General features: G+C 43.6%; 1 protein-coding gene across 1 annotated transcript in view; it reads right to left on the bottom strand.

Annotated features, from left to right (window-relative positions):
• The window catches only part of LOC141117578 (protein S100-P-like), a 28,702-nt gene extending 20,250 nt beyond the window's left edge, over nucleotides 1-8,452 (bottom strand). Inside the window, exon 1 of the mRNA XM_073610494.1 lies at nucleotides 8,178-8,452. Coding sequence (XP_073466595.1) covers nucleotides 8,178-8,315 — 138 coding nt within the window. The 5' untranslated portion in view covers nucleotides 8,316-8,452. The remainder of the gene's footprint in view (nucleotides 1-8,177) is intronic.
• Nucleotides 8,453-12,299: the final 3,847 nt, after the last annotated feature.

The following is a 12,299-nucleotide window of genomic DNA, read 5'->3' as shown; positions in this document are numbered from 1 at the left end:
GCTTTTCCATTCTTCCATATGAAGGATAGGAAATCTTTACGTACCTTTTTAAAAAATACTTGGGGGAGTGGTATGGTTACTGTGTACAGTATATATAATAATCTAGGTATTATGTTCATTTTAAGGGTGTTGATCCTCCCAAACATTGTTAACATATGTCTTTTCCAGCTATGCAAATCCTCTATTATTTTGGCAAGTAAGGGACTATAATTTTGTTCATATAGTAGTTTTACATCCCCAGATATATGTACTCCCAAATAAAATAGAAGATTTCCTGTTCCAGATAAGCGGGTATTTGTTTTGCAGAGATGTAGTTAATGTTGATGGCATATGACAGGGTAGTAATACCGATTTCTCCAAATTTATTTTAAAGTTTGATAATTTGCCATATTTTGTCACCTCCTGCATCACTTCTTTAATGGATTATTGGGGTTTTGAAAGGAAAAATAACAAATCGTCAGCGTAAGCTGATACTCTGTACTCTCTAGGTCCTATTTCTACTCCCCTTATTCCTTTGTTTTCCCTTATTTTGCATAGGAAAGGTTCTAACATGAGGGCAAATAATATTGGGAACAGTGGACACCCTTGCCTTTTACTGTTTTGTATATCCAGACCTCCTGATAGGGTCCCATTAACTTTTACCCTTGCCCTTGGTCCAGCATATAGTGCTGATACCCACCCCATCATCCGTTCCCCCAGCCCTATTCCTCTTAGTTCTTCCATCATAAATATCCAGTTCACTCTATCAAAAGTTTTTTCGGCATCCATTGATAGCACTACCCTTGGTGTTTTATTAGGTCCATTCTGTATCCAATGGAAAACAGGAATGGCCCGGATGGTGTTATCCTTAGTTTCTTGTCCCATCAAAAACCCCATTTGATCAGAGTGTACCAACTGTATTACTTTATCCTGTAATCTAGTCGCTAGAATTTTTGCTAGTAATTTGGTATCTGAATTAGAAAGGGAGATAGGTCTATAGTTTGCGCAGTATTGTGGGTCTTTCCCAGATTTTGGTATTACTGTCACAAAAGGCGGCAAAGCTTCTGGGGGTAACGGGTTGGTAGCTGTAAGTTGGTTAAAATAATTGCAAATTGGTATAGTCAAGATATTAATACATTTTTTATAATATGCATTTGTTAGACCATCCGGCCCTGGACTCTTCCCCATTGCTAAATTTTTGATTGCATTTTTTATTTCCTCTACTGTAATCTGCTCCTCTAACCTCTCCACCACTTTCAAAGTGAGGGGTGATAATGCAGATTCTTTAATATAATTTCTAATTTCCTCCACTTGAATCCCTTCTTCCAATCCTGATGAATTTGGTTGGATATTATATAGGCCCTTGTAGAACTGCTCAAATTCCATAGCATTGGATTTTGTGTCTATTATCTGTTTATTACCTATTCGTATTATGAACGTTGGAAATTTCTTGTTGTTTTTTTAATTGTCTGGCTAATAGTTTACCACATTTGTTCCCATGTTCATAAAATCTATGTGCGAAGAATCTATATTTATCCTTATCCCTTCTATAAAGATATGTGGAGAGTTTTATTCTAAGAGTTTTCAGCTGTTTAGCTTCCTCAGGGTCAAGACTGTTTTTATGTTTGATCTCTAACTCATGTATATTTCTTAATAAATCCTCCATCTCCTTCCTTTTCTTTTTCTTAACTTGCGACCCATGAGCTATCAGCTCCCCCCTAATGATGGCCTTGTGGGCTTCCCATATAATTTGTTGTGATACCTCTCCTGCTGTATTTTCTTTGAAATAACTTATCATTTTCTTCCATATATCCTCCGCTATCTGCTCGTCTTCTAACAATGACTCATTTAATTGCCATATTCGCTCCCGTTGACTCACAGATACCGGAAGAAACTTCATCACCACTGGTGCATGATCGGAGATTGTTATTGGTTCTATTGTCACGGCTCTAACATATTCCAGATAATACTGGTCGACCATGAATAGATCCAATCTAGAATATACTTTATGGGTCTTTGAGTAGTAGCTATAGTCTTTCATCCTCTCATTAAAGACCCCCCAACCATCCACCAGGTGGAGACTTCGTAAATATTTTTTTAATTGTTTAAGTGCTTTATATGAGAAAACTGTTTTTCTTGATGTAGTATCTAATTCAGGGTCTAAAATAATATTAAAATCCCCCTCCCCCCCCAAAAAATTACGCATCCCTCCCTGAACTTCTCCAACTTTCTTAACATTTTTAATAGGAAATCTACCGTGCCATTGTTTGGGGCATATAAGGAAACAAACGTATAATAAAACCCATACAAAGTTCCTTTAATAAATAAAAACCTCCCCTCTGGGTCTGTTTGTACTGCTGTGGAAATCAATGGACATGTTTTCCCAAAAGCTATAGATATGCCCCTTGCCTTTGCGATAGGAGATAGTGTATGGAACCATTGGTTATAGTGAGATAATGGTAGCTTAGGAACCGATCCCGGCATGAAGTGCATCTCCTGCATGTAGATTATATCCACCGCCTGGTGACGCACCTCCTGCCATAGGCGGCCCCTTTTTTGGGGTGAACTCAACCCCCTTACATTATATGTCATAATCTTCAATGAGTTATCCATCATTTATTTTCTCCAAAAATGTACAGAATCCACGCTTTTTTAACCCATTGCCAACTATTATCTTTTCCTTTTCTATTAGGGAATTTGTACTAAATTCTAAAAATCCACATCTACCACAACATAACACCCTGCTGCTTAGGGTGTACCATCTACCAGGAGGTTAATTCCCTGCGGGCATTCCCAGCCCTACCTTCACCCTCCCATTCCTCTGCTTAATGCAGATTATTCAATCCCTCATCAGGACCTACCTATTTGTACTGAGGGTACCCTTTCCCTCATTTATACCCCGGACCATTCTTTCTAATTTATTTTTATATAGCTGCTTCCTTTTCATTCTATTACAATTTTTCTATGCTCAGCACTGAGGAGGAAAGGGAGGAAAGAAATGGAAAAAAGGGGGGGGGGGGGTTGGTAAAAAAAAGGGTAAAAATAAAAAAAAGGGGGAAAGGGGAAAAAAAAAGATATCCCCCCCGTCTCCTCCTCAGCGCTTCGGAACATTTCTATTTAAATTCTTTATTTAAGTCTTTTGTCGGCTTTTCTCTGGAACTTGAGACCAAGGTTCAGGGCGTTGTATTGTGCTATTTATATTGTTTCTTCTCCAATCTGCAAAGTCAATTAGCGGGAGGTCCAATATCTCCACAAACTTTTTTAAATCATCTTTTGTATGGAGTGCCGCCGTTTTCCCATCTCGTGTGGCTATTAATCCAAAAGGAAATCCCCATCTATATCTAATTTCAGCCTTCCGCATTGCTTCTAGTAATGGACGCACCATTTTGCGTTGCATTAAAGTTCTGCGTGTTATGTCAGGGAATAAAGCAATTTGTGTCTCTTCAAATTTAATTAAGGGTGTGTCCTGTACCGTCCTCATTATAATCTCCTTCACGGAGTATTTATGAATTTTACATATCACTTCCTTTGGCCTTTCTTTATTTTGCTTTACAAGAGGATTAATACAGTGGACTCTATCTATTTCCACTGGTTCCAACATGCTCGGCCCCAAAATCTGTGAGAAAAGTTTCTGTACTGTTGCTAGCAGATCTTTATTATTATATTTCTCATTTAGGTCCCGTATCCTTATGTTCTGCCGGCGGTCCCTGTTCTCGATATCATCTAATTGGTCTCTATATGTATTCAACATATCTTCTTGCTGTTTAATGATATCCTGAACTTCTCCTATAGCTTGTTTAATTTGATCTTGGCCTTCTTCCAGCACTTCCACTCTATTTCCCACTGCCACTATTTCTACCCTGAGGTCTTCCACTGCTTGCTTACATGACCTCTCCACTGTGGATATCAGTTCTTGTATGTCTGTTTTTGTGGGTAATGCTCTTATTAGTTCTCTCATATCTCTAAAGTCCTGTTCATTGCCACTCCTTACTGGTTCTGTCTCTGTCTCATTGTCCTCTGTGCGGAATATATACTCCTTAGCGGCACCTCCCATCAGCTCAGCAGGGAATGCACCTGATGTTATTCCTTCTAATTTATGATCTGTCTCTAGGGGTCCCACCTCTACCTCCGTGTAGCCCTGGTCGTCTCCCTCTGGATATGCTAATGGAGTGTCAGTTATTAGTGGGTCACTTGAGCTTTCTTTTGGGGTGCTTCCCAATTTCTTTGCTACTTGTGTCTCCGTATTCTTAAGAAGCCTTGATATCTCCAACTTTTGTTCTATCAAGGCGTCCACCAGCTCATATTGTGCCTCCTTGCCTTTTTTAAGCCAATTCCCCCACCAAATTTCTTCCATACCTTTGGATGTCTGTGGGCTGCTCCTTTGTTCCAGTTTGGTGGGCGCTGTATGTCCGCTGCCGCTACCTCCAATCCGTTCCTCTCCCCCTCCAGACATCCGCCTGCCTCTCCCATTTGTTGGTGGGCTCCAATTCTGTGGGCTGTGGATATGTGCAGTACGTAGCATGGGTGAGCCGCGACCGGCTTTCCTCTAAGATCCTCCAGTATCAGGGCTTCCGTACCGGCGCATCCCTGCTTCTGCCGTACCGCCGATGTTCTCCCCTCTTTGTGGCGTCATGTACGCCCTCAGTCTGCCAGTCACACTCCTGCTTCCTCCCCCAGCTGGCTGGAGGGCTGCACGCCTACGAGTGTTCATCTCCTCCTCCTCCTCCGCAATGGTTCCTTCGCTTTCTTCTCTCCTTTCACCTTCTGTCTCTGTGTTCAAAACAACAGCTGAAGCTGTGACTGTCTGCTTCTAATCAAGCATGTCAGGTGCAGCTCTTTCTCTCTGGTCCGGGTGTGTGAGGGAGCTCTCACCTCACACGTCTGCTCCTCCCATCACCTCCCCCCTAAGGCGGCAGGATTTAGCCAGTGATTGGATGTGGGGTCTGAAGGAGAGTCAAGGATTACACCCAGCACCCTGGCATGTGTGGAGGGACCAATGGTTGTGCTGTTGATCTTAATGGTAAAGTCATGGGGGGGGGGGGGGGGACTGGGACGGAGGAAATATAACAAGCTCGGTTTTAGAAAGATTGGGTTTGAGAAAGTGGTGTGACATCCATACCGATATGTCATTCAGTAAGTTTGAGATCCGTGAGGAGATCGAGGGGGTAAGTTGAGGAGTGGAGAGATAGATCTGGGTGTCATCTGGATAGAGGTGGTATTGGAAGCCATGGGAGGTTATGAACTGGCCCAGGGAAGAGGTATAGAGCGAGAATAGGAGGGGCCCAAGGATGGAACCTTGGGGTACCCCAACAGAGAGAGGATGAAGAGCGGAGGAGATGGAGTTGTAAGTGACACTGAAAGTGCGCTGAGATAGGTAGGAGGAGAACCAGGATAAAGCAGAATCACAGAGGTCAAGGGAGTGTAGTTTGCTGAGGAGGAGCAGGTGGTCAACTGGTAATTAATATGTTTGGTATTAAAGGGATGAGGTCGCAACCCTAGATTCTGTAGACACGGCATGTCCTAATAAGGTGCATTTGAACTGCAGGCAAAGCAGGTCAAACATAACTTTCATGTCAATTGCTACGTTTTCCATTCCATTACAGCTGCATGCAATCAAATGGAAAACACAGCGGTTAAATTAAACTCCCAGCTCGTTTGCATTCCATTCCAGCTGTAGGCAATCGAATGGAAAACAGCGTTTAAGTTAAACGCCCAACATGAACTCTTAAACAGTTGTCATCAGAAACAGAGAGGGTGATACTCTTGTGGGAACACAGACAGAACCTCTGTCAGTTTATTATTGCTATCTCCTCCCTACTTTTTAAAAACAAAAGCTTTGTGGCTACAGATACACATTGCGGTCTGGAGGATGTATTCTTTATACAGTCTACTCATCTTTGGATAACTCCTCATGCATACATATAACCAGGGGAGGGCTGGCAGCCTTAGGTCTGGGGGGCAAGTCCAATCAAGTGGCCCATTGAACCACCAAATCAGCTCACCACATTCCCTGTACATAGAGAGGGCGAGAGACCGCTTCACACTGCCTGCACAGAGAGAGAGAGGCAACTTCGCACTGCCTGCACAGAGAGAGAGACCGCTTCGCACTGCCTGCACAGAGAGAGAGACCGCTTCGCACTGCCTGCACAGAGAGAGAGAGACCGCTTTGCACTGCCTGCACAGAGAGAGAGAGACCACTTCGCACTGCCTGCACAGAGAGAGAGAGACCGCTTCACACTGCCTGCACAGAGAGACCATGCAGTGAGAGAAGCACATGCAGGCGCATGCCAGAGCACCGGCCAGATTAAGGGCGTGGTGGGCCTGGTGCTGCAGTTGAGCAGGTTTAGGAGTGGCAGGGATATGAAGTAATGTCATATCCCAGCTCTCCTCTTACTGGCCACCCTCCTGTATTTCCAGGAGCCTGTGCCCAGACTTGGTCACAGCCCCACAGGTGTAATGCTAGGGAAGACTGGCACTTGATTTATCAAGCTTCCATAAGAGCCATGTGTTGGTGTGTGTTCTGAGGTGAAAGTTTCCAAGCCATCAGAATACAGTGATCACTGCCGGCAGCTATAGCAGCCAGCAGTGATCGCCAAAAAAATAAATAAAGACGCTATTTGTACTGAAGTCAGTTGTACCGAAGTCAGTTGATAGATCGAATTCTGTACAACCAGTATGCACATAGATAGATTGAAATTCTGCCAGTTCAGCAGAAATTTCAATCTGTCTATGGTGGCCTAAGTCCACCAGTCTCTGGGTTTAATAATATCCTCAAATCTTCTGAAAGGGGTGCTCCACTTAGGTGTAGAAATTCACTTTGAACTCCACCTTATTTCCAGAACTCTCTTTAGGGTACTTTCACACTGAAGACGCTTTACAGGCGTTTTAGTGCTAAAAATAGCGCCTGTAAACTGCCTCTCATGCCACCCCAGTGTGAAAGCCCCGAGTGCTCTCACACTGGGGCGGTGCGCTTGCGAGACATTCTGAAAAGTCCTTCAAGCGGCATTATTGGGGCGGTTTGGGAGAGGTGCCCTGCCCATTGAAATGAATGCAACACGGGCAGTTTTAACCCTTTCTTCGGCCCCTAGCGGGGGTAAAACTAAAACAAAGGTAAAAGCGACACTAAAACGAGCAGCGCTTTACCACTACCGCCCACACCACTCCAGTGTGAAAGTACCCTTAGGTATTAGATGTGCAAACAATAAGGTGAGAGCCCATCTAATACCTACAGAGAGTAATGGAAATAAGGTGGAGTTCAAAGTGAACTGTGCCATTACATGCAGGGATTAGCATTTAGGGGGTTAAAACAGGCAGGGATGGAATGTAATATCAACTCATCACTGCCTGTCAAATGCCTCTGAAAAGTGACCTGAGCATGGATCACTTTTCAGAGGAGTGGCAGTGCCTGCTGCAAGTGAATACAAGCATTTGGGCTCACACTGGTGTGCTGTGTTTGGCTGCAGTGCGGGTGTACTGGTGGGTTTCCTTAGCCGCAGTCCCTCAGACTTCTTTTAGGTTGCACTTCACATTTTGCAGCATTTTCTAAAAGTGCACCAAATATGCAGCATGGAGGACGTTTTGTGAACTTTCAGAACATGCAGTAAATGTGCAACCTCTATAGGGCCAGGGGCAACATGCAGGAAGACTGCCAGCATTGCCGCCAAACTGCAGCATGCCAGTGAGAGCCCACATCATAACACCTAGGAGGGCGAGGTACTGTCACAGGCTGCTAGAGAAAAAAACTTTTTGGCTGCAGAGAGAGGGAGGAGCTCACTTACTTGTACGGTCCCAGCCTGAGGAGACTCGCTGGATTCCAGCCGACTGCTCAGATTTAATTTTACCGCCCACACATCCTCTTCACAGACAGCACACGGGCTGCCTGGAGTGTGGGCGGGGCTGCCGGGAGTGTGGGCGGGGAAAGAGAGAGCAGGTCCAGCCTCTGCCAGCCATTCGTGTGGAGGAGGGAGGGGCTGGGCGGGGCTGTGCTGTGCTTTGTAACACAGACTGTCAGCCCTGAGACATGGCTGGCTCACAGTACTAGACTCGGCCAGCTCAAGAACTGCGCGTGTGCGGTTTTGAGCTGACGAAACAGCAGCCTTTGCACAGCATATAAGAGCGGCCCAGGGGGCAATTGCATCCCTGACCCCCGGCCCAGCCCGCCCTGATATAACCCATCATATACTTTAGCAAATTCATACCTGAAGGAATCCAGGCAACTCTTTTTCCATCATTTTTTTCAACTGCTCAATGGTTAAAGTTTCTTTTTTGCCTTCTGTTATGGCATATTTGTTAAAGATTTCTATAATCTGAAGAAGCTCGGTCTCCAGTTTTGTCATCCTTGCAAACAGTCACCTGGGCAGCGGCAGAGTTTGGTCAGAGGTTGTAGGCAGAGTGAAGCTTCTGAGGTTTGCTGCAGCTTTTATAGGAAACCTTTATCTCTAAGTAAATACCCCGGTGGAATTGCCATGGCTGGGTGTAACAGTCTTACTAATAACTAAGATAAATAGACTTTTTTTATATTAATTATTATCTGTGTTTGCCAAATGTTGACTCAGAGATTTGGTGTAGCCATAGTTGGCTTAGTTTAGGTTGAGTTTTAATAAGAAACATCAGACACACCTTACTACAGAGTGCAGTTTTTGTCTCCTAAACCAGATTATAAGGGCAATATACTGTATGGCATGTCACTCTTCCACCAATAACTATTGGTATTGGTATCTGATATTTTGCAGGCTTAACTCCCTTTTTTAGATTTCTTCTTGCCAGTCACGTAAAACACAGAATCCTTCTTCTTTGCCTCTTCTATGGTGCTAGGTGGTCATGTATGAGTCAGGGAGTGTCGCTGATATCATCACCCCAACATTGTGCCTTTGTGACTCCCTGCTCTCACAGAAAGATGACCTCAGAGCGGTAAATGTAATGACAGAGGTAACATATCCTAAAAGACCGGCACACAGAACTCCACTTTTAGTTCAGGTGGATTGAAAAAGGGTTGGACCTGACCACAAACATACCAATGTGTTAATCTGACTCCTCAGAAAAGAAAGGATTTGTGTTGCATTTGATACAATATGATTTTTTTTTATTAATCAGACTTAAGATACATGGGACATAACATTACACAATAGTGGTTGGTCATAGAGATATTGTCAGTTTTTGGCTTGAGTAGATTTCTCAAACAAATGCTGTTTTATACAATGGGGGTAAATATCATTGTTGCATTCAATGATATTTCAATTAACAGGCTATTGTCTCTATAGCTACAGTAAACAAGTAAGAAATGTACTTGTTTGAGGTCCTTTCAGCTGTCAAACTGAAAGAATGACTGTTAGATTACTGTCAGGTGTTGGCCTGATTAGACAATGGGTACGTAGATGCAGTTTTCAACAGTCCATTGTCTCTACAGCTACAGTAAACAGGCATGTTTTCTGTTATTGGTAGCTATGGCAAACAGCCTGACACATAAAAGGGGGTGAGTAGGGACACACACACACACCTTTGATGCTTTGAAGATCAGAAGCTTCCACTCATGATACAAGAACACTGCCTGGTGTCCAAGAAGCATCGTTGCCAATGGAGATCACGAACATACAGTAACAGAAGATAAGTAACTTTTAAGTGTATTTGTACTGATATAGACTATAGGCTGTTCATTTGATAGGCATTTTGCTTGTTATAGAGATCTGTCAGTCTTGTATTGTATTCCTAATATTGTAATAGTTTTGTATGTACAGCAGCTTTGTATATTAAAAGCACAATTTACACACTGCAGAAATCTCAGCTTCCTTGCTTATACCACAGAGTAACCTTGCTAGATAGACGCAAGCAAAACATTTGGGGGCTCGTCCGCGATCTGTGCTATAATTCAACTGAAGCAGACGTGTTTTTCTGTAGTGTGTTGTGTAGCTTGTGCTAGGTAAAATGCTGCGTAAGCTGTTTAGGAAAAGCAAGGCTGCAGAGGGTTCTGGTGGCCAGAAGGAAGTGTGCAGCTTACCTATCTGGGCCAGAGACAATGAGTGGGAGCCTCTTGCTAAAGAATTTGTGAAGTATGCTTCTCCCTTGAAGCTGACTTGGGGTGATAAAGTCTCATATCATTTTGTAGATTTTAGCCTTAAGGGGTTGGATTTAAGTAAAAAAGAGAAGAGGACAGTGTCCACAGTGGGCTGGTATTTCCTTAATGCTATTTACACTGAATCACAGAGAAGGGAGAAGGCAGAGGCAGAAGTTAAGGTATTAAAAGACCAGCTAGCAGTTGCTTCAGAGTGTGTGCGTTCAACTGCTAGTCGGGCTGATGATTTGCAAGAGCGGTGTGCAGCCCTCATGACCAAATCAATGAATGCCTTAAGGAAAAGGAAGGGCCGCAAACCTGTTAGTAAAGCTAGGGTACGTGCCATTGTCACATCCCAAAATTGGGATTGTGAGGATGTGCTCTCCTCAAATGATAGTGAGGATGAGGAGATAGAGTTTGATATTTCACATGATGATCTGCTTGTGCGAAAGAAAAAGTATGCCAGACCTCTCATTACTAAGCATAGGAAACGGCAACATGATAGAGAGGATATGGCAGATAAGGAGGTGCATTATCGCAACCCCAGAGATGTTGAATTTGAAGAAGTACGAGAGTTTACACAAACTGAACTCCATGAGCTGGCAAAACAATACAAACAAAGGTCTGGGGAACCCCTATTGACCTGGCTCCTATGCTTATGGGATGAAGGGGCGGACAGTGTTGTTTTGTCAGGTAAGGAAGCAGTGACTATGGGAGTGTTAACCCATGATCCACAATTGCGTCAGGCAATGCAAAAAGCCCGAGAGTTTAGCGTGAATTTTTCACTGTTAGACCTCGTGAGAGATGGAATAGTCCGAGTATACACTAGTCCTACTGATCTGGAAAATACCTACTCATGGAGAGCAATAGGAGAGGGTATTTCCAGGTTACGTGAGATGGGTTGTATAACGGATTAAATATGTTTCCAGATTGAATGGGTCCAGATATGGAACCCTTTACGTCTGCTCTGCGCTCTAAGCTGATGAAGTCTGCGCCATTTAATCTCAGGGCTCCATTATTGTTCTTGTTGGGAGGCCTGGGATTAAACAGCAAGATTTATGAAGCCACAACCCTTTTAAGCCAGTTGGGGGAGCTAGAGGAGACTAAAACAAAACCTGTCAGGGCAGTAGATAAGGTCAAGGCCAGACAGGAAGAATACAAGCAGAAAAGAACAGAGAAGAAAGGGAATGGGGTAGAGAAGACAGGAGGTGAAGAGAAAACCAGGCTAGTTATTTCTAGGAAACAAATGTGGGTGGACCTATTAAAGGCAGGAGTACCTAAAGATGAGATAGATGGCATTTCTACTGCAGAAATGCTGAAGAGGTGGAAACATTTAGTAGGGAAAACTGTCAGGGTTAGAAACACTACTCCTAGTGAAGATAACAGCAGCCTGGACTTAGAGAAAACAGAACAAACCCCTCCTGTTAGCCCCAAACCAATTCCCAAAACTGAACATGAACCCAAATCCCTTTATCCTGGGGAGGAGTTAGAGAGAATCAGAAAAGGGGATTGGGAGGTTCCTTATCCTTTATGAAGGGAAGTTGAGTCTCCTGTAATAGCCGTGAGGGCAGTGACAGCAGGAGACCGACTCCCATATGCACCTGTCACTGTATGGTGGGGGAAGTCATCTTCTCCTACACATGTAATGGCTTTAGTTGATAGCAGAGCCGAAGTTACACTTTTGCAAGGAAATCCTTCCCATCACAAAGGAGAATTGATTTATTTAGAAGGTTTGGGAGGGCAAACTACACCAGCAGTTAGGATACGAGTGAAATTGGCTATTGGCAAGGGATCAGGATTTATGACAAATGTTTTGGTATCAGAGTTACCCGAAAATATTCTTGGGATGGATGTACTTCAAGGTCAGTCAATTCAGACTGAAAGAGGTACATTCACATTTGGGTATCCTGATAAAGCGTATCTGGTGAAGGCTGTGGTCAGAGGTCATGTGAAATGGACCCCTGTCTACATTCCTCCACCAGAAAAGCCATTCTGTCTCAAGCAGTACAGACTTTCCGGAGGCCACAAAGAAATTTGGGAGACCATTCAAGAATATTTGAGAGTAGGGATCCTTAGACCTGCTGTAAGTCCTTTCCCATCTCCGGTGTTCCCAGTAAAAAAACCTGATGGGACATATAGAATGACTGTTGATTACAGAGGTCTAAACAAAGTGGCACCTCCATTGAAGTCAGCTGTACCAGATATGATCTCAATTGTTGAGAAAATTGCTAAAAATGCAGGAGAATATCATGCTGTTATAGACCTGGCTAAT

The sequence above is a fragment of the Aquarana catesbeiana genome, linkage group LG01 (assembly GCF_042186555.1).
Source record: "Aquarana catesbeiana isolate 2022-GZ linkage group LG01, ASM4218655v1, whole genome shotgun sequence".
In the NCBI taxonomy this organism is placed as follows: Eukaryota; Metazoa; Chordata; class Amphibia; order Anura; family Ranidae; genus Aquarana; species Aquarana catesbeiana.
The sequence above is the reverse complement of the archived record's forward strand: the minus strand, read 5'-3'. Positions and strand labels throughout refer to the sequence as shown.